The 22,839-nt window shown below is 45.6% G+C and overlaps 1 protein-coding gene across 6 annotated transcripts in view; it reads right to left on the bottom strand.

Annotated features, from left to right (window-relative positions):
- Nucleotides 1-7,982: 7,982 nt before the first annotated feature.
- ST6GAL1 (ST6 beta-galactoside alpha-2,6-sialyltransferase 1) overlaps nt 7,983-22,839 on the bottom strand; it is a 46,081-nt gene continuing 31,224 nt past the window's right edge. For all 6 annotated transcript variants that reach the window (XM_032119319.1, XM_032119322.1, XM_032119320.1 and 3 more), the window contains 5 exons: nt 21,448-22,111; nt 17,805-17,902; nt 12,762-12,863; nt 11,350-11,524; nt 7,983-9,460 (listed from right to left, as the gene is read on the bottom strand). In XM_032119319.1, the coding sequence (XP_031975210.1) occupies nt 9,219-9,460; nt 11,350-11,524; nt 12,762-12,863; nt 17,805-17,902; nt 21,448-22,072 (1,242 nt within the window). In that variant the 5' untranslated portion in view covers nt 22,073-22,111 and the 3' untranslated portion in view covers nt 7,983-9,218. The remainder of the gene's footprint in view (nt 9,461-11,349; nt 11,525-12,761; nt 12,864-17,804; nt 17,903-21,447; nt 22,112-22,839) is intronic.

Raw genomic sequence — 22,839 nt, 5'->3', positions numbered from 1 at the left:
TCCCATTTGATATATTCAGGCTGGGTTTTTTTCTGAGTTCTTTTCTTGCAGCCAGATACCTAAAAGAATCATATTATGAATCTTGAGAGAGAAACTGAGGAATTGCTGTGGCAGCAGACATGAGAAAGCTGATTTTAGACTACACTAGTGGCTTTAATTACCTCAAATACTGCAAAACCAAACAGCCAAAGGGTGGCAGCCTGAATGGACTGGAAGCACTGACCTTGAGAACTCAATTAAGGCGGGCAAAATTCATTAAACAGCAGTTGCATGAAAGAAATTCATTTTCATTTATACGTGGCTTTTAGCTGAAGTGTGAAGATACCCACTGGTTAGACCTGCTCACATTTTGAAGCATGAGCACATGTTTCCACTACCCAAATTCCAACCTGTGCCCCATCCTCCCAATGGATATTGCTGTACTGTTAGGAATCCTGAATACTGGATTCAGTAGAAAAGCCAGGAATGCCCCTCGCTGCCATTCTTGCTCAAAACACCATTGCTTCACTCTGCAGTTTCTTGCTTCTTCCCCTTATGCCTGTACACACACACATCTCATATGGCAATAAAAGCCAGCAGAGTCCCAAGTGTACACAAACAACTTAAATCACATGGAATAGCACAACTCTGGCAAAGTGAGAAAGACCCCAGCACTCCAGCACAAAACCCCTCCCTGCAGTCTCCACACGGAGTACTGGCTCCTGGCATCCATCACCCAAGGGGAGATGCTCCGGTTTCTGCACCAGGCAAGGACTTGTTCACGTTTGCAAATGGAAAGTTGCTGTAGCACTACAGGACTTCTTAGGGATGCCTGTGAATTTGCTTCAGTAAAGGAGCGTTAAACATTAATACTGCGGCAAAATCACATCGACTCAGGGCACTCCTGAGTGCCAAGTGTGAAGGTGCATGTGAAATACTTTGCCCATTAGATATGCTGCTGATAAGATCGGTTTGGGGCTTTTGTTTTGTTTGTTATAAAGAATTTCCTGAAACTGATTGCACAAGCTCTTCCCATTCTCACCCAACATGCCATTTCCTGGTTAGTTTCCCTGATGATGACTAAGTTTTTGTTATTGATTGACCATGAAGAAGTGCCAAGTGCTGCTCTTGGTAGAATAATCGCCTTCTGATTTCAAAGAAGAGCTGTTTTTAAGAGCTGTGTTCTTGGAAATACTGTACTTGGTTCTGCCAGGTCACTATCTCTATGAATCAGAGCAAAAGGTACATCAGCAAATAAACAGAGTGCAAATTTTTAACTTGACCAGGTCAGACAGACGTCACTGACTCTACCTGTTTTCATAAGCACTGCAATTCTCAGACCTGTACTGAGCAGTCACTGGAGGCTCAGCCCTGCTTGAAAGGAAAATGTAAAGTGTTTCTGGCATTTGCTGATCCATAAAAGAGCTTTGAAGTGCAACTTCATCACAAATGAAAACCTCAAGCAAGATACTCAGGTGTTCCTAAGGGCTTTGGGGAGTTTGGAGGGATTAAGCTAAGCTTTGCAGTGCAGGGATTTTGTAACAATATGCTTGGCACAAACAGCTGTATCCATCTCCATATGGTTTGTATCAGTGATGCAAAAAATCTGCCCTTCTAGTGTCCTTATGCTGAAAGCAACGTGGGGCACAGCTCCCACATACACTTGCTGTACAATCCTGGTATCTCCTCCTTAGTACCATAAAATTCCTTTAGAGTTGCATCCCTCACCTTTAATGAGCTTCTTGCTGCATTACAACCTCAGCTTCATCTGCTTCAGCAAACTACAAGGCTGAACTTTTCTGTATTTATTGTTTTTTCTCTAAGCAACTTCCCTGTGACACCCCCCAGCCACAGTTACAGCGGGGCACAGTGGGGAATTTAAGAGGTGTGTGCTGACAAATTACACTTTGCAAAAAAACAAAGCATGACTTCAGGTGATGGGATGGCTCAGCTGCTTTTAATCTGTGTATCAGCTTTTCCAAAGATGCTTTACTGCTCACACTGGAAGATTAGTGAATAAAAGCATCCATGTAATGCTGAGGCTATGGAAATACCAAACACAGCTCTACAGAAACCATCTGCTCCCAAGAATGGATGGATAGAGAACAGTGAGGGGATTAGACCACAGGCACACACACAGCTTTCATAAAGGAGAAACCCACAGGTTTCATGAAGGAGAAATCCACAACCATCACTGTCCCTTTCCAGCCCCTTGGAGACTTTCTGGGACAGGGGAAGGTGCAGTGGGGAGACACAGCTCCTCCATGGAGCGGGAATCCCCGGGTGCCAGCGTGGCCATTGATGTGCTTGGGGTGACAGGGTTGGACAGAAGGGGGGGAAGCAGGGGGCACAGGGGGCAGCACAAGCTTTGTTTTAATATGAATAGTTATTCAAGAGAACTGAAAATTAATTGAGCCTAAAACTATTTCCTGTACTGTTAATTTTATGGCAAACAGTGATAAAAATAGCAGATTTCTTGACATACCATTTCCTTGTTCATACATACCACCAGGGCTACTCATTAGCTATTTTTTCCATTCTCTGCCACATATGATAATGCTGCATTATAGCACCATCACTATATTTCTTTATTAACTAAATGTGTAAAGTGTAAATGTATAAACCAGAGTAAATCAGAATTCCTTCAGGGCACAGGTTTGGGTGTCTACAGGCAGGAAGGCATAAGAAAGCCAGGGACAGGCATTGCAGAGCTGGATGAAACTTTCACCATGAAACCTGGAGCAGCACAGCCTCACCAAAGCCCAGCTTCCAGCCCCAGGTGTCCCTACATACCCCAGACCCACTCACACTCACTTATTCTGCCCTCGTTTGCTGTACACATATCAAGAACTGAGATCTGGAGAGACCTCCTTCCTTCCTTGCAGGACACAGCCAGGGAGGAGATGGTTTTATTGCTGTGTCACCCAGGGAAAGTTTTTGAGTTCCATACTAGTGAGAAACACCAAGGTTGGCATCGCTGCAATACAGGTTTGCCCAGAGCACCCCCCAGCCCCCCCACCTCGCCCCAGTGTCCCAGCAGGGCCTGGGTAATGCCAGTGAAAAGTCAACCCAACAGTGACTGCGTGGGCTCAGTTTATGAAAACATACCCATTTTATGGCTCTTCTTTTGCATCCCAGTATGGGCAGTCAGATGGTGGAATGCAAAACAGCCAGTTCCAGCTACAGCTGTGTCACCTCCAGCTGGTGGAAGAATGACCCAGAGCAGGGGGCAGTGTCTACCCTGGGGCGCAGGGACATCTCAGACCTCCACAGGAGCTCAACAGAGAAGCTCAGAGGCAACAGCTCAGCTGTGAGGTGAGCTCAAAGACAGCTCAAGCTCTCTCAGAGAGCTCAACCTTCAAAGCCGATTGAGCAAGACTACAATGGTTTTGAAATGATGGGGCAGAAACAGCACTCCACACACCTGGCACCTCTGGAGACCAGCTGGACACAAGGAGCTCAGACTGCTGCCAGGATACACAGCTTACCCACACAATTACCTCACGCCATTCAAAGCCAAATCTCCATCTCATTGTCCCAGTCGCTCACCGATCTCCCTATACAAACAAGCTCTAGAATTGGAAGCAGGAAAGAAAAACAAGTAAGAGACTGCATATCTTATTTATGTAAATTAGAACTCTTACTTATTAAAAATAAGAAAAGAGTTTATCTAACCTATGGGTCACAATTAGCCTGGTCAGACTCAAATAATCTGCCATGACAGCCGTACTTCAACAAGATTAAGTTGCTTCTCGTCAAAACTGCTTTGAGCATCTCAGTTCTAACAAAACAATTTTTCACTGTTGTTTCCCTTAAACTATTCGGCTTCAGTCCCTGTTCACACATCCTGTACAAACTGCCTTAAACTAGCACCTGGGACAGGACAGCACCTTCCAAATTCCCTATAAAACTCTGTTCCCCAGCAAGAAACTGTTCTGCATTTTGTCCCAAGCACTGGAGGTTCAGCCTTAACTGTTTGCTCAGCCTTCTTCCTAAATTCCAATGCAAATGCCCCCTCACACATATTTACTTAAGAAATTTGTGCCTTTGAGTTATCTTTGGTAAACCAAGAAAGAATCAAGTAGGATAATGTCTGTGAAGATACACAAGGAAAAAACAGGCAACTAAGAGGGAAAACAGATTCTTGGTTCATGAAAATGATTTATAGCTTCCTTGAAGGTAGGATACTTCAGTGGCTTATCCCAGTTAAAGTCCAGCTTCTGTTTTCTGGAATTGTTTTAAGTGGCAATGCAACTGTTCAGCATTTCTGAATGGGTGTGGAACACTCAGCTGAGCAGGACAAAATGAAGAAAGTTCCCCCTCCATACACTGGTTAAAATTAGTGTTTATGTAATACTTCAGGCACCATAAATAACAGTAATTTTGTAATATATAAACTACACACCGAGCATGCAAGTCAGTTTTCCTATTTTTATGCTGCTGGCTATACCTGAAACTGGCTTTTAATGAAATACAGCCTACTTTCACACATTAGTGATTTTTATTTTCTTTTGGTAAATGAAATGAGTGCTACAAATGCTGGTACCACTTCCACCATCCAGGGCCCTGCATTTCATTTGCCTTTAACTATCAGAGAAAGACTCTTATTCCCCATTTCGAGAAGTTATGTTTATAGACCTGAAATGGCCCAGGGCATTTCAGCATCACCAGAGTGGTACGAGGTAAGCACCCAGGGAGGGCTCTGTGTGAATTACTAGGGGTTGGAACAGGTGATAACCCACACCAGAGCTGTCCTGGAGCAGGATTAGCAAATGTTTGGCTGATTTAATCCCCTTGTTAGAAGGATCCTTTTGTTTGTCACAGGTTAGAACCAGTGTTGGCCCATGGAAGCACCTCACTGTTGTTTTTGTAAAGGATGCCAGGGCCAGGCAGGAAAAACATTGCAAGGTATTTGCAGGAATGGAAATAAAGACATTCCAAGTTGGTTTTGTTCCCATAAGCACAGCTTTCCATGCACACTGATATCCAAAACCAGCAGCACACTCAGACCTGGATGGAAACAGCAAGTCAAGATGACTGGGTTTGGGAAGTATCTGTTTCTACTCCAAACCACTTTCTGTCCACTCCCTCTGCTCCTGCCCTTCTCTGGCTTTCAGAGAATTGTTTGGAACAAACTGCACTAAACAAATGCTTTTTCAAACCATCTCTCATGCCTGATTTTCCCTGCTCACCTTCCATTCTGCTTTTGCAAACATCCATTTATCTTCCTAAAACATATCTTGAACTGAAGAAATTTTTATTTTTTTCAAATACTCATTGCTTAAATTTTCTCCCCAAATTAGTCTTCTTCATTGTACACTGAACACAAGTTAGTGGCAGAGCACTCAGCTTCAAGTCCACCTGGCTGTCAAAAGGTGCAATTAAAGTTAACTTCTCCCTTTACCACACATGAAGTTGCAAGCTAAGTGTAAGCAATGAACACACAAACTCTTGCAAAACTTGGAGACACAAACATCCTCATGCATCCCTTCTGCAGAGGTGACATCCTGGAGGATAAGGAGCAGCAGGAGCCACCTACAGAGGGAAGTATTTCATAGGACTTGGGTGAAAGATGAGACGTGCCAAGGCTGGCCCCTACAAGGGCTCCTTCCTCTCTCAGTGGGGATGGTGTGAGGGTGCCGTGTTTGCAACCCTCTGGAACAATCCCCTGGAAGATGCCTTGCACACGCACCGCCAAACAGCAGGTAAGTTGTGCATGACATGATCTGAGCAGTATCAATCCCAAGAGACACCAGATCCCCCTCCAGTGTGTTACCTGGATGACCAGTCACAGTCCTGTGTATTGAAGCCATTTTCCATACCTTTCACAAGACAAGGCTGTTAAGCAGCTCACTGAGTTTCAGTCAAAAAGAGAAGCAACTGTTTGCTTAAAGCTGCGAGACACAATTTTACTTTCATCTGCACTTCCAAAACTAAGCCAGAAATAAGCACATCCTCTTCCTTGCAAGTTCTGTCTCCAAAAAGGAGTCCTGATCTGTAGCTCCTTCTGGAGTGAGGCACAAAGCCAGCTGGGTCCCAGCTTGCTCCCAGCACTTCCAAGGGAACTCATGAGCCACAGGTGATGCCTTGCTGAACACAGTGACACCAGGTAACCCCACAAACTCCAACTTTCACCTCTCTTATCAATGGACAAGGACAGGAACTGAGGCATGTATAGCCATGCACACCAATTATCTGCTCCAAAATGAAGCCTGATGCTCCCATACTGTGCCTTGTATCATCACCTGATGAAAGTGCTGGAGTTTCCCTGCCAGGCTGATACAATTCACAAGTGAAATCAAACACCCACAGCTCTGGGCAAGAGCATCAGACCTCACAGAGCAGAGGAGGATGAGCCATCCTGCCTGTACCCTCACCTTCAGCTGCATGCATTGTGTTTCTCTTCAGGGAGTGCCAGCATGTATCTTTTTAACCATCACTGTTTACATACTGGTGTGTTGTCAGATCTAGTTCCCACTCACCCACTCCATTCTTCTTAGGGCAGCTAGGATGGGCATGTTGACTCAGGTGCATACAGTTTGAATTTCTGTGACTTTTTTCACCATTTTCTTTAGTGAAAGCAAACCATAAAACCCACAAGCAGCTTTGGTAGCCCAGACAATGAAAAATCTTTAAAGACAACAAAGTCCAGTGTTCCCCAGCCAGCAGCATATTGTCATTCCTGTTACATCACCCAAATACTTCCTTGTCCAACCATGAACTCCTGACAGTGGCATTTACCTCCTCTGGCTTCTGGTCCAACCATATAACCTTTTCCCACCCATGTCCCTGGCTCTCTAAAGCTGCAAAGCCAAAGAGGGGTAGAAACTGCTTCCAGCTGGAAATATTTTCCAGCTTTCCCATATAATTACAGAGCATCCTTCCCAGCACTTAGTCCTTCAGTGGCTAACTGGAAAGGGCAGTGTTGTCCCTTTTTCCCTTCCTACAGGGGCAGAAAGCTGTTCACTCTGGAAATGGCAGAGACTGCAGGAGGGATGAGGCTTTGTTACAATCTAGCTATTACTGCCCACTAACTTACACCTGGCTCTTCTAAATACCCCATTTGTCATCACTTGCAATGTATATTAGATTTGGATCTAGACAGAGAAAAAACGAAAAAAAAAGAGGGTTACCACTGACCTATTTTAAGCTCTGTCATAATTCCTGTAAAACTCTGTTTAGACTGTAAGTGAATCACATGCTGCATGTAGCTACAGCTGTTAGCATAACATTTGTAATTCCATGCCCAGTGCAAGACTATCGCCCCTAAGTAACTGAGGGTTCTGAGAGATCTGGGGAATCTGACATTTTGTCTTCTTGCAGGAGCCCTGCAGGGGGGCAGGTGGGTTTGGAACCCCAGGTGAGCATCAGGCAGACTGTGCTGGCTTCCCAGAAGCCACATACCATCCATCCATTACACAGCCTGAGCCAAGGAGGGTGGCCACTCTCCACAGAGGGGGCGTTGATGGAAAATAATGCTGTGAGAAGTTAACAGATGAAACAGCCTAGGAAAAAAGTCAGAAGCTATTTGAATCTCAACTAAACACATAGTAAGAAGGCAAATTACTGTGGCAGATACCTCCTGGATCCAAGAAACAAGGGTAAGACTGTCAAAACCCAAGACTGCAGATGGGGAGAGGATTACTGTGGCCCTCCCAAGCAACCCCTGATGGCTTTTCCTCTGTAAGGTCTCTCCGCCCCGGCAGTGAAAAGGAATGCTTTCCAAGACACAGCTGCCTTCATTGCATTCCTGTTCTCATGGAAGGTGGTGCTCCTGAGCAGTAGTGCAAGGACCTGGATCTTTTTACCTGTATAATATTTGTAAACACTGACAGATCCAGTCCATCCCAAGAAATGGGCATGCAGAAAGGCACGCTCCGAGCTGGAGGAGCAGCAGGGCAAGCGCTGAGGGCTCCCTGCAACAAGCAGGGAGCAGCTGCGCCTGCAGTGGTGCAAGGCTGGTACAAATCCCCCAAGCCATGGAGACAAGACATTTATGGTTCACCAAGGCAAAAACAGGCCAATGACTTCATAGGATTTATTCAAAACAGGAGAAGAAAAAGCTTTCTTTACAGCCCTGATGAAACACACCAGTACGGAAGACAGGGAAGGTGTTCTCACCAACACACAGAGTTTACAGAGCTACCACTTCCACCATGCTGCCACAGGAGTCCCTGGAGCAGGAAGAAGCTGCCCTTCTCAGTTCTGCCTGTGTTTTAGCATGAGAAGCAGAGCACACTCTCCCTCCCCACAACTCAAGAAGCACGGAAGTGGCAAACCTGCTCCCCACGTCTGCAGAAAAGCACACAGCAGTCAAGAGATCCCCTCTGTCAGCTTGCAGAGGGCTGGAACTCATCTAGCAGCAGCTCTGTGGCGTTTGTGTTACTGGATATAGCAAGTAGTTCACCGACAATTGCAAAGGTAGAGCAGCAGAGAGCTGGAAAAAGGCACCAACTTCCAGTGAGTTCTCCCATCTGTGCCTTGGAACATATTCCCAAAACCTTTCTGATGTAAGGGTTCTTCTGTACCAAGCCCAGCACTGTACTGGAAATGATCACTAAAATTTATTTTAAATTATTAAAAAGAAAGTAAAAAGATTAAAAAGTCTTGCAAGATTCACTGAATTATGAATTGTTTCCCTCTTCCTTTGCCAAAAATGTCACCTGAGCAGTTTCAGAAGTCTTACAATTTGGAAGGAAGTTCACAGACTGTTTATAAAATCAAATATTTTGGACTAGAAGTTTAGCTTATCATTACACAGCTTGACAGCATTTCCGTAAATCAGGCCTACTTTGAAGAGCTTCTGACTATGGGAACAAATTTTAAATGATTTTTCATGTTTCCCAATGGACCAGGGTTTTGGCTCTCACAACCCCTTTGAAGTAAACCAAATTATGTTTATCATATGATCCTGACTTGTGCAATCTCTGCTTAGAAAGCCTCTCCTGTGCCTCCCCTACACCGTCATCAGCTGAGATGAAGCCAGAGGTATCCACATGCTGCATGAGCCTGGCTCCACTGGGAGTCCATTTACTGCAGTGACTCATGCAAGTATGGCCTGGCTGTACCACAGTGAGCCTTACAGCTCAGAGAGTTGGTCAACAAAGTCCTAAGAGCAAGCCTTGCTACATGGAAGAGCTGTCAAAACACACCAGTGCTTAGACCTAACAAATCTGACAACCCTGATTTAAAAAGTGCTTTGAAAGTCAAGGAAAACTAAACACAGTAAAACCAATCCGTTAGCAATGCACTTTTCGGAAGCCAGGCAGGGTAACTTTCCCGTGAGTGTAGATGTCCTCATCTGTGCCCTGGTTCATGTGCTTCACCAAGTTCTTCTCAAACAGGAGTGGGTGGTAAGCTCCCATGGTGCAGGCATGGTCGTGAAACTTCTGGTAGTAGTGGCAAATGTCCGTCTGCCGCTTGGAAGGGAGAAACTCGTACACATCCACTTCGTCACAGAGCGTCATCATGATCACTATGCCTGGGGAGGGACAGAGAGCAGACACCCCCATGTCACACCAGAGACAGGATTAAACATTCCAGAGGGTCAGGCAGCCAGCAAGGAGCCGGCAGCTCCAAGGGGAAGGGTTTCCTTTATTAACATTCAGAGCAGAGGGGGAGAAAAGTCTGGCCAGACGGGGCTCTTTTCTGAAGCCCTCCCTTGCAAACTGTATGATCAACGTGATTTCAGCAGATTGTTTACAGAGACAGCCATGCCAAAAGGACAATTTTTAAGAGTGCTACCATTATCTGTGACCTTCATGGAAACTTGGGTGTCTGCCAAGCGTGCACTGCATTAGCTGATTGAGCAGCCCATTTCAAACCTGCTTGGATAAGCAGAGATGAGACCTTTGCATTTGTCCCACCTGCCTCTTGTGAGTGCAGGGAATATGAAAGGGACTGTGCTGGGAGATGCTTAGGGAGACAGAGCAGCCTTTGCTCTTCAGGGTCCCCGGAGCAGAGCAGTGCTGCCCTCCTGTGTCTTCTGACAGGCACAGGAAGCACCCGAGGACATCACACCAGTCAGTAAGGGCACAGCCTGCCAGCATTCTGGCCAGATCAGATGGAAGCCATAGTTACTGGCTGCTTTTCTTCTAAGTGCAAGAAATAGCAAAAATATACCAGAGAAACAGAATCAATGTGTAACATTCCAGAAAATTCATGCAGTATCTGAGACATCAGGGACCATGCACAATCTGAGGAACTGCAAGACATTAGAAGAACCTAAAGTATATTTTAAACATGTTTTCATCCACCTTTTCAAATGAAAATTTTCAATCCCAGTCAGGCCTTCCAGGGAACACGGAGCTGGAAACTGGAACTCATCTATGCCCTTGAATTTGGCAAGGTGACTTGTTTTACAAAGCAAAAAGTGAGGTAACTAGGCCCAAAGTTAAGCCCTGGAGGAACTGCTGTCTGAGTGTGTCTTTGGGTCCGTAACTCCAGTTAACAATTCTGCTGCTGAAGTCATTGATTATGCTGTTACACAGCTGCTCTACACATATCCAAGCAATGATTTAATGGGTGCTGGGCCTGGCAAAAACATGAAGCAACTCTGTTTACACAGAGATAGAAAGTGCCTCTGCCCCAGCAGTGATGGAACAGAGGTGGGAGCAGACAAAGGGCGGAAGCACAGCAGTCGGACATTCCATGGCAAACAAGACTATACATCTATGCCGTGATTTCAGATACATGGCAGCGTCCCCACAGGTTCACTCCTTTTTATTCAGCTGGTCATGAGATCTGCTCTCCACTAAGTAGGAAAACTTTTGCAACAGCAGAATGGAAAAATGAGTTTCTTTGCTGAGAGGCTGAATTTAGCCTGCTGACAAGCAAGATGTTGGCATGCTTAGTAAGGGGGCATATCACTGACCTTTTCAGAGCAACTATTCAGTCTGACCCTCCACAGACCCCCAGTAAGTCTACACACACACATATTTATATATAAATAATATATGGAAAAGAAACAGGCACGCCCTTAGAATTCATTTACAGTAATCAGATTTATTCGCCTGACCAGATCTGAGCCTGCAGGAGACACATCCTTCCCCTCGCACCCTGTGGGAACTGCTCTGGCACTAGAAGCTACAAATCCTAGAGACCGTCCCAGTGTTGCAGTCTGCTCTCCTGTTTCCACCTGGAACTGGGCCATGTTTCTAACTGCTGTTTCACAGACATGCTGCAAACCACTTACTTTAATACAACTGAGCTGCTACTCTGAAGACAGGAAGCTTAAATTTTGGCACAAGACAAACACTGTAAAAACAACTCTGATAAGCACCATAAATTTGTAGCTGTCTTTGAAAAAAGGCATCTTGGAGAGTTCCTGCCTGCAAACTGAACCCGAAGTTTAGAGGGCACTTATCTTACCAAGCATTCCTGATGATGGTGGATTAGGCTGAATATGCTCCAGGGAATTCTCCTGCAGAATATCCCAGAGTTGCCACTGCATTTTGGGATTCAGGATATAGAAGGGCTGCTCTGGATGTGTACTACGATATGCCTTATAGCTTTCAAAAAAGTTGTAATCTGGTTTTCTGTACCACTGCAAAACAGAAACAAGAGGTGAGATCCTTTATTTCTAACCCACTTTACTGTAACCACCAAGAAAAGAGGATGAGTGAACCTGCTGCTGCTGGGGAAAAAGATCCTGCTACACACTCTCACTCACTGTCACACTCACCTAAACATCCTCACTCACTGTCCCCTTGGGTCACTGTGGTGAGCTGACTCAGAACACAGAGCAGGGAAACCCCAAATCTCAGTTAAGGGCCATTAAATCAGATCAGCATATTTTGTAATTTCATTCTGCACTCTCCAACAGCAGACAATGTTGAGAACTCTGCCTTAAATGTTACAGACCCAGATCCTTCTCCACATTGCAATACAAAGCATCCTATTCTGCAGGCAAGTGTTCTCAGCTTAGGCTCCTGAACCAGGCTGAGCTGATTTTCATCCTTAAATTTCCTCTTTCAGTAAAAACTTGGGAATGGTTTATGTTTTCTTAAAGTCATTTTGAGATTTTTTTCCCCCCTATGCTATAAATATCCCATCCTGGTTTTACTGACTCTTAAACATAGCCCCTTGTGCCTCCTGGAGCCATGGGACCAGGCACAGAAATAAACATCAGTGAGAAAATAGGAAATGGAGGCCAAAGAAAGGAATGCAAAGACCTCTCAGTTACAACCAGAGCTTAAAATAAAAGTCAAGAATGGACTACTCACTCCTACCTGCTTCCACCATGAACCTCCAAAGCTCATCACATATCAAACAACACTCTTTTGTACTCAAAATCAAAGCAAATGCTAGAAGGATTGCACATCCACACGTGAAAGCTGACAGAGATCTTCAGAGGGTTTCCCAACCCGCTCATAATGCATCAAGTATATCCCATGGCTGACTGGTGATTGAAACATCCAAGCATCAACCATCAGCAAATCTTAGATTAACTGTCAGAGAGAGGAAATCATCCTCTAATGAGACAACTGCTGCGGCCAGCAGTGACCTCCTCCCTGTGCCATCAGCCCACGGGAAAGTAAAGGTGGTGACCCATTATACTTGGCCTGAGGCCCTTCACAGGGATCAGGAATAGGCAAGTGTTTTCTTAGGAGCACTCATGCATGGGATACTCCTAGAAGTACACATGGATATATCCATAATAACAAAAAAGTAAACAAGAATGGCCTTAAAATGAGTGATTGCCCACATTACGAGGAAGTGGTTTAACAGAAGCACTTCAAAGCATGTGAATCTGAATTTATTTACAAAAACCTCAGCCTTACCTCATGAATTTCTGCATGATATGGTGCTGGATCCCAGACAATTAAGATTCCAGTGTTATATAGTGGTTCCCTCAGGAACTGCTGCTCTTCAACAGTCACAAGCTTGAATAGCAACAACAAATACAATGTTATGCAGTACGCTGTCAGAATTAGCAGGCAGCCAAACAACAAAACACACCTGAAAACAGCCAGAGCCACCCCACTGCTGGTTACTGAGCACGGCCCACTGTGTGTGGCAAGGACACAGCCCCAGCAATGCCCTTCCAATGCCCAAGCCAGTCCTATCTAGCAGCAAAGGACTTCGTGGAGAGTCACAATAAAAACTGCCTTTATGCTTTACAGGGCTTTCTATCCATCTCCAGTAACACACCAAGGACAGGACCCGCAGAGTGACCCAGCCTGGCTGGGGGATCCCATCACTACAACTACCAGAAGCAGGAGGGAACACCAGTTGCTGCCAGCAGTCACCAGGACAGTCCAGGCAGAGCCTAATGAAAACACACTGTTGGCTTTATCAAGAACCTTCATTTAAGCCAAAATAAAAAGGCCTGCATGTGGGTGGCTTCTCCTCAGCAACAGGAACCCTGGCAGCCAGTGCTCAGCCTCCTGTGAGACCATCACTGCAAGAGATGAGAGACTACAGCACCCCCAGCCAATCCTGCCTCATGCCAAGCCCCCCATCGCCTCTATTGAGTGGGGAGGAAGCAGCTCAGGCAGGTTCAGGGTTGAGTCTCCTGAGAGCAGCAGTGAGAAGGAAAGCTTCAAGCAGAGTTGTTCTCTCTATACTCTGGACACAACCACCACTGCTTGGGACACCCAAGGGTAACTCAGGTCTGCAGCAGAAAGAAAACAATCAGAATCAATTAATCTCCTGTCCTCCCCACCCAAAGCCACAACCTGTACAGGCACAGCTTGTAAACACTAATCATAAATCATAATCATAAAAATCAGCTTCCATTTGTCCTGATTTTCTCCCCAGATCTAATTATGAGCTAGCCAATTAGTCCTTGAGCATCCTGGCTGCCTCAGAAGCCGGCTGCCTGCATGGCTGTCCCCATAACCAGAGCACAAGGATGCTGCAGCCAGCCCAGATGGGAATTATTCCAAAGGCAAAAAGAGTTTCCTCACATCTGTTCTTAACTCTATGGGATTAGGCCTTGGCCTTGACCACGGGTACTGCCTGGTTTCATTTCCTTACAGCAGCTAAAATATCTAGGCCACTGTTAGCTGGAGTGTGCAATGCTGCAGGTGTGAATATCTGCCTGCAGCCTGTGGACACCAGAGGCAAAGAGGGGCACAGCAGCTGGCACCAGCCATCCCTTCAGCTGGGTACGAGTGGGATGGAGCACTGCAAAGGGACAGGGATATGGCAAGGAACACGCACACTTTATTTTCATTTCATTGTTTCTAAAGCCATGTGAGTTGGCAGAATCACACAAACCCCGAGAGAGCTGTGACAGGCACAAAAGCAAAGGGATAAGAAACCAGGAGAGGAGCACCTCCACAGCCACAAGCTGTTTGCTGTGTCCTCCCACACACTGGGGCTGGCTCTTGGTACTACCTGCTAGCTACTAGTCAACCTGTTTGCTGAAGGAATCTGGCCCCCCATTTACCTTTAGTGTCCATTTGTTGTTTAATAGTGACCGATTCTTTCTAAGTAATAAAATTCATTCAAATTGCTACATGACTTACTTGTCTTGCCCAGATTTTTGATCCTAATTAGTTAACTGATCTATTGGTTTCCTGATTTCTTCTTTAGCCAGTTCACTAGGTAGCAAGTATCTTTTTAATACAGCCCCTACCCTGGTAGTACATTTATTGCCCATATCACAATGATTTCCTCCTTTCTGGCTACCAGCAGTCAATGTCCTGTAATCTAAACATGCTCTCCTTTCCCACCACAGCCTTCCTCCATTCCATTGATGTGCTATCTCCTTTCTCTTCCTCCCTGCAGACTGTTAGTGCCAATAACAGCAAAGGCAGCCAAAGCAGAGTACTCTCTGTGACAGCAAGAAGCCAGCCCAGGAGAACAGGAAACAAGGGCTGGGAGGAACAAGGTACTCTAGTCCTTGGTCAGCTCTGCAGAAAGGAGCTGTGTCCTCCAGAATGACGTTGGCACTCCCCTCACATGTACTTCAGCCCTTATTTTTGCAAGACATAACTGCCTTCCCAGGGCCAATCAATGCCTTGTGTCAGACTGCAGGAAAACATGCCATTAAAGGCAGCAATACTGATGAACCAGTCAAGGCCTGAGAAAATAAATGAGGCAACATTAAATAAATTCTTTATTTAGAACAACTACCAAGTTTGTGGACCTAAAAGCATAGCCTCAGATCTGGAGATCCCAAATTTCTTGCCTTCCTGTCAGTACCAATCCATTAATCTTTCTCTATGCACAAAGATGTGCAAGATACTCCACTCTACCGTTAAAACCATCCACCCCCACGTATGTCCTAGAGACTGGCCAGCAAATTACAGAAAAATATCTTAAAATAATTATTAAGAAACTTAGGGCCACTGGCCATGCGTGCCAAAGGAATATTACTCAATACAGACTAGCTTTGACAGATCAGATTCAGGAGATCCCAGTCCCTTCACTTTGGCAATAGACTGACAATTGATCAGAAGTAAGAGCCAGAATAAAAGCAGCCAAGCCCCAAACCCATTCGTTTTCCCAGTTAAAACATAAGAAAAGCCAGCCCAGAACAAGAAAAAATTACAGCTTGTCCAGCCGGTACCTGATGCCTGTAAGAGCTCTGGGCAAGGCAAGATAAAGCACAGCTCCTGCAGCGCGCTAAAACCAGAATGTGATCAGGCCACACGACTAACAAGAAGGTTTAAATGATATCACCAAGCCTAGAACAGCACTGAACCATTCAAAGTGCAAACAAAAACATGTAAGAAAACCAGGCTTCCAATCCAGTGGTCACTGAAGTTAACAGGGACTGCAGTCAGAGCTGTTCAGTTTAGAAACCTCAGATGAGAGACTCCTGCACTACTCACATGGAAAGCATCTTTTTCCCTGGTCAGCAGCCAGATCAACGCTGCCTTTTGAGTTAACTTTAGCCTCTAAAAACTGCAACAATATTGTTCTCCCTGTAACTGAAGTTTTCTAAGCTGGTGTCTCCATTCAGAGGGAACATCGCCCATGACTGCAGGCTGATCTGCATGGAGAACAGAAGCACTGTAATGATGTGGCTGTAACTACACTTGGTCCAAAGTATGAGAATCCACATGGAGAGTTATATTACAGCTGTACAACCACACACTTACCCTCCCTCCCTGTGCAGATAATACTGATAGCACATAGGTCATGGACATATTTTCTCTTCATATCACTGTAAGCTTGGCAATGAGCACATCCTCCAGAGAAAATTTGCTTAAGTGATAACACCTATCTGACATCACAAAAATACACAGAGACGGGAAAGATAAAACAAAACCCGCAAGATGTCAAACAGGGCACAGAAGTCAGCAGCCAAATCTGTCTGCTCAAACCAGACTGGTTCAGAAAGGACAAACTGTCCCCCTTCTGACTGGGGGTTTAATGCAGAGGAATCGAGATGCAGCAAGCAACAGTAAAGAGCATGGCAGCAAGTGAAGAGAGACCCAAGAGCAGAAAGAGGTAACAACAGCATTCACACAAGAAGCAAGAAAATCCTTTAAAAGACACACAAAATGAACTAAGGAAACTGGTTACATATTAGCCCATTGTCTCTTGCCTTTGAAGAGGATGGTCAAGCTCCTGTTGCTGTTTTGAGAAACTTCACACCTCGTTACACAGAAGCATCCATGCACTCCTCACACAAGGGCAGGTGAGAAAACTCCAGGCCTACAAATCTTAGCTTTGGGGTAAGGAAAAGAAACTGCCTTTTTGGTTGGGGATGACAAAAGATACACTTCAGCCACTCATCTCTCCCTCACTCAATTCCTCAGCCTTCATGCGCCTACAACCTCCTCCTCCTCTTGTGGGGTGAGGAGATGCTTGTACTCAGTACTGCAATGCTGCACCAGGTCTTTTAACCAAATGACTCCTGGCCTGTTTGATATTTTACTGTCCTCCTCCATTCCCTCACCAGCACATACTACTAGGATTTCTTCTTTTCTCTGCATGTCTATACTTGAAGATTTCTCTCCTCAAAATAGGCAAACATGAAGGGTAACAGCTCTAAGGAGGAAAGGTGCAAACACTCTGAGATGTACCTACAAGAGCAAGAGTCTCACTCTGCTGCTGGCCAAGTGGCAGACTAACTCTGCTAATGCACTGTTACACATAGCCCTAACTCTGGAGGGTCTGCTTCACAGCCTACTGATGGCCAAAGAGAATCAGCAAAGGGACACCTTGATACCTATGAAGAGCTCTCAGAGGCAGGGGATATTTAACTCTGTAAGCAAGGCCTTGCATTAAAGGCACTTTTTGCCATGCTCTGCAATAAGGTCCTGGACCCACCAGAGCACATCCCTCTCCTGGCTGTGCACAGGCTACAGCTTTAAAGGTGGATCTTTTGCGAGTGTCTTCAGCCATTTAGCAGCCCTGGTTCATGTGTTATCTAGAGTCTGTACCACTGCTGGGCAGTCAAGAAACATTGTTCTTTCTTAAAAGCCAAATAAACTTTTTCATTCTTCACACCCATCTCTGGGGCAGGCACAGCTCATCTCTTGGTGCACTCCTCCTTGCTGACCTGCATTAGCTGACCTGCGGTGTTGTTCCTGCCTCTCACTCCAAAGGCACAGCAACAGCATGAAGCTGGCCTTCCTGTGCCTCCATAGAGCCTTTGAGCAAAGACAAAACACAAATTACCCTGTGCCTGCTGTAAATCACAAGCAGGCTACTTCAAGTTTGCAAGCACATGCCAGTGTCACTCCAGTCACCTCAAATTTACCAACGGTTCCCCATTCCAAGGGGAGACATCCCCATCCTACAGCTATGTGGTAGGGACAGGAGAAATCAGATGGACAGCCCTGTTCTTCTCAGCTCCCAGACAGTGCAGCTACACAGCTCTGCCATGCTTGACCTATTCAGCACAGGTTCCTCAGACTTACCTGGGAATTCACAAGACGAATTGTTGTCTTTTGCCCCACATCATCTTGAAAGCCCCTGACAGGAGCCCCATTGAATCGCAAGACGGCATCGTGGCTGTCTGAAAGCCAAACAGAGGGAAAACCTGTGAGCCAGCACCTGGATTTGAGTGATACCAAAGACAAGTAACATTATTCACCTGCACTTCTAATGCAACCTGGCTAATGCCTGGGTTTCAACCTAACATCTAGAAGTAGCAAGTCAGACTCTTTGGAGGAAGTTGTGGCTCAAACTTCATGATCAATACAATTTTTAAAATCTACTCTTTAAACCTACAACCCACTGTCAGGTTGGAGAGCACAACCCTAGCATTTTCTCTCCTTCCTTTTTTCAAACACTTTAGCAGGAGATAGATCAATACTCAAATAATTTACCACATGGCTGGCTGCAAACTAAAAAACTAGGAAGTAGTAGAAAGCCAGTGTCCTCTCTTCCAGCCTGGAGGTTGACCAGCCCCAGAAATGTACACCAACCACAGTGGAAAGCAAAGCTGACCTTAGCCTGCCAGCATGCCTCCCACAGAAATAAAACCACTGCTGTGCCTTCAACAGACACAGCTTCTTACATGCCTTGGAATTCACTGCATTTTCCTCTGCTGGCATCACCTCTTAAGATAGCACAGCATTCCTCCAGCACCCTCCTCTGCCTTGGCACAGCCAGCCAGGCCACCCTAACGCCCTGGAGTCAGGCTGCTGCTGTGACATGCAGGGCATTTGTGCTTGTCACCCTGACATCCTGGCTTCTCCCTGCCTTGTGGCTGGATTTGGATAAGAAACCTTCCATGTGATCAGAGGGGCTGAGTTAGAGAAGCAGGGACATCTTTCCTGAATTTGCACTGAGGCCACATGATTGCAACTCACAGCTGCAGACAGGGTCTGTGAGAATTGCCAAGTTCCAGGGCAGAAGGACCTGCCTGGTGCAGAACTGGGTCTTTTTGAGATCATTTTCTTGAAAACAGGGGTGTTCTCACAAGCAGTGCTGAAGGATCAGTAATCACTGGCAGCAAAGACTGATTTCTCAGCTATTTTATTCTCCTGGAGAAGTGGGTCTTCTTAAGAGCCCTTCCAAAGCACCATCCAAAACCAAGAAAGGTGATGTTTCTGGAAAAAAGTGTCTCCATGCTGAGAAGTGGCTCTGCAGTTACCACTACAGACCCTTAGCTCCACATCCTACCTTGCACCAATGCAATACAGGGTTATGATTTCCTCATATATAACTTCAGCCAGACACCAAGCATTAATATGCCCCAAGTTTGCACATTAAAAGGGTGTTTAGTGACTGCTCAGGCAGAGTAGCTGGCTTTGTCTCCAGGTGGTTGTGCTACACTTGGTATCTCTCACATCAGATTTTTCAGTGGCAATTTATAACCTTCAGTAATACCAAGAGCCCAGTAAAAGGTTGTTTACAACCCTGTGCTGCTTTGCCAGCCTCCCTTAGTTTCACTAATTGCCCATCTGATATCTTAACATGATTACACAGAACAAGTAGTTCAGCGAGTAATAACTCAGCAATCCATTGTGCTCATCTACACAAATACTTCATTTTAAGCTTGTAAGATTTAGTTCCTTTTCAACAACTTCCTCCAACAAAACCATGACATTTCCTACATGAAAATACATCAGGCCAAAAGTGGGACAAAATTTACAGAAATACACTGAATGCTCTTGAATCCTTTAATATTCACCCTGCCCAGCTCAAGGCTGCAAGTGTCCAAATTCTACAGAAGCATCAGCAGAGTTAACTGCTTGAACAGAAAGGTGAAAGTTTGTGACCCAGGCATGAGGAACACAGGGTAGGGACACCAGCAGCCTCGGGCACACTACACAGTGACCTCACCAGCATCCACCCCTTGTGATCTGGACCAAACCAGTGCTTCAGTGCGGGGACGGGCTCAGAGAGCGGCTGTGGGAGCAATGAAAGGGCTTTGCCTGTCCGACGTACGTTCAGCTGTGCCGGAGCCAAAGCACAGCCCATTACACTTGGCTGCTCCCATACCCAATCCAGCGCTGCATGGACTGCATTCCAATGCTCCAGAACATCACCTCCCACTCTTGTGAGGGTCTCCTTCCAGAGGAACAAGCACTGCTGTCAGTAATGCTGGAGCCTAACACAGACAGAGCACAAGCCAGCTGTGCTGGGGAGGCTGTTCAACAGAAGGTCACTTCTGTGCAAACCTTTAGCTCTGAACTTCAAGAGGCACCCAAACAAGCTGAGATAGGTACTTGAAGGAAAAGTCAGAACTGGCTTCCCAAGTCTTGACCTATCTCTCCTCAAACACTCCTAAGAAGCAGAAACAATTACATCAACCAACTCCCACCTGCAATTTGTACCAGTAGGGAATGCTGTTCTTCATTGCATATTTCATAGCACTTTAACACACTTGCAACTGCTCAACCTCACTCTAGCTCCTGCTCGCCTGCTGTGTGGACACAGAGGAGTTTGGGGGAGAACTTCTGAGCAAGTACCACACCTAAACACTGTCTCCCACAAGGGACTATGATTCTGAAGGTTTTGCAGAAGTTTTCCATGAATGATGCATTGAAATCCATCCATCTACCTGTTTCAGAAGATGAAGGCTACCTGCAGCTTAGTGCAGGCCAAAGGGACCTGATCCAACAGACAACTTATGAACACACCAAAGCTTGTGAACAATTTCCACGTGAGAGAAAACTCCCAGACTTTAAAACTTCTTCAGTGAAGCTACAGTTCAGCAAAGCATGAACCTTAACTGAGGTCCAAACACCAAATAATGAAGCAAGCTGAAGGAGCTGCAGGCTCTGGAGAATTTTCTGCCTGAGCTGAAGACTGAAGAGCTGGTTTCCCCAGCATGCTCTTTTTGTAAAGACACAAAACGCTCTGGCATCAAAATATGCTTCTTTATAATCCACAGTAAAAGACCAAAGCTTTGGCATTTATTAATTAATGCATTAACCTCCAGTAAATATGGTCAGAGGAGACTGCAAAGCATCATCAAACTTTGTCCAAAAAGATAAAGCTCTGTAAAGTTTTTTGATGGTCTTCTGGGCCACTCAAATTTGGCCAACTGCCTTATGGCTCAGAATGAAGCAGTGCTACTTTTGGAAAGCCTTGAGCAAGAATTACAGAATCACTGAGGCTGGAAGGGACCTCTGAAGACTGTCTGTGTCCAGCCTTCTCTCAACACACACTGCTCAGGGCTATGTCCAGGGAGTTTTTTTCCCCTTTAGCATTTTCTTTTATTTCTGCTCTGAGAAAGTCTTCCTGTATGAAAATTTTTTGACTATGCAATGAGCACTACACAACCCACGCCAAACCCTCCCAACAAACAAACACTTGAGGAACCAAGATTGCTCTCTGGTATCGAGTATTTGTGCGACCCTCTAGTAATGCCAATAGGATCATGAAAATCGAAAGGACTAGCTAGAATAGAGCTACCTATTATTCCCATGTCCAGCTAGACTGAAGTATTTACTGACTTTAGAAGTTTAAGGATAACATTTTAACTAATTTTAAACACCTTTTGACCACAAGAGACTTATAAGTAAGAGCATGACAGCAGGTTACTTCTATTCAGCCCAAGTTATAAAACAATGATATTTGACCTCATGCTAACAGAAAGATACCAACCTATCTCTTGTCCCAAGCGAGATGATTTCAGAGACCCTGCTGAGGACACGACAGCACAGCGACCCAGGTGTCCCACTGTTTCACTGAGGCTTTTCCCTGGCAGGTATTGATGCCATTCAGAGGTACCAAAAGGACCATCTGACCTCTGTATCATGGTCACATTGACCCTGTCACGCAGCTGGCAGAGCAACTTCTCTGGGCTGAGCTTAGCACTCCTTTTCCCGTTGTAAGTTACATTGTACTTGTTCAGGGCCAGGTAGTTTTTCCTGACCTTCTGCAGCCTGGGTATGAGATTTCTGGATGAGCTGTCCTTATCCCATACCTTCACAAAGGCTGCTTTCTTGGACTTTTCAGCTGTTACAGCAGTGCTGTCTTTTACTTTGTTGGGGGCACCAAGCCACATTCTGGATATCTGCCCCAGTTCACTGGCTGCTTCATGGAAAAGGCCTTGTGATTTAACTGGGTTCCATTTCTCTGAACTCCTGTGCCCCTGCAAATCATCATTCCTGGTCTTCAAAGGATCATAGTAGCTTCTTCTTGTTTCTCTCCACAGGCAAACTGTCAGTGCTACCAGTATCACCACAAGAACATACATTAACTTTTTCAACACGTTGATGTGAACCATAGTGTACGGTGCATCCAGATGGGACACTGGAAGCTGGCCCTGGGAAAAGGAAACAGCTCAGTCAGGGCTGCAGGCACAGGCGTGTGCACAGGTAAAGTCATGGAGATCTGTGTGTGGGCAGCAGGAGGGGAGAGAGATGACAAAGGGGCAATTGTAAAATTTCAGGCTGTTTAAAGATCTCATTTCAAAGTCCACCACCTCAAACACCGAACAGGAAGACCTGAGCTGGCTATCAGCCATCACATGCTATGTAATGGTGATCTGAGGCCACTGCCACTCAAACCTTTTTTCTATTCCCTTGCACAAGTGACAGCCGAATTTAATACTGCCAGTATCATACCAGCAAGCAGGGTAAGTCTCCACTTCCCTTCATCTCCCATCCTTGACAGTAAATACCCAAATCCCAACAAATGCACTTCCAGAAATGTGTTTTTACTTGACCATAGGCTTTAACACTAATGAAGCACATAGTCAAGCACAGAACTGGAAAGGAAAAAAAAAAAAAAAAGCTCTGAGTTCACGAGCACCAGGAACTTCACCATCCTGGTAGTTTGGTGACTCTTCAGGGAACTGCTGCAAGTCTGCAGTGGGCTGAGTGCACTCCCAACAGCAAACCTCACTGAACAGCTACTGGAAGCCAATTAAGCCCCAGTAAGGTCTGAGGCATGTTTGGGCTCATAAATGCACTTGGATGAACATTACCCCAGGCAAGTTACCCCTAGAGAAAGCAAAGCCAGACCCTGTTGTACAAGCACTGCCTTTCCTCA

The sequence above is a fragment of the Corvus moneduloides genome, chromosome 10 (genome assembly GCF_009650955.1).
Source record: "Corvus moneduloides isolate bCorMon1 chromosome 10, bCorMon1.pri, whole genome shotgun sequence".
Classification (NCBI taxonomy): domain Eukaryota; kingdom Metazoa; phylum Chordata; class Aves; order Passeriformes; family Corvidae; genus Corvus; species Corvus moneduloides.
Note: the sequence above shows the minus strand (reverse complement) of the source record. Positions and strands in the feature narration are given on the sequence as shown.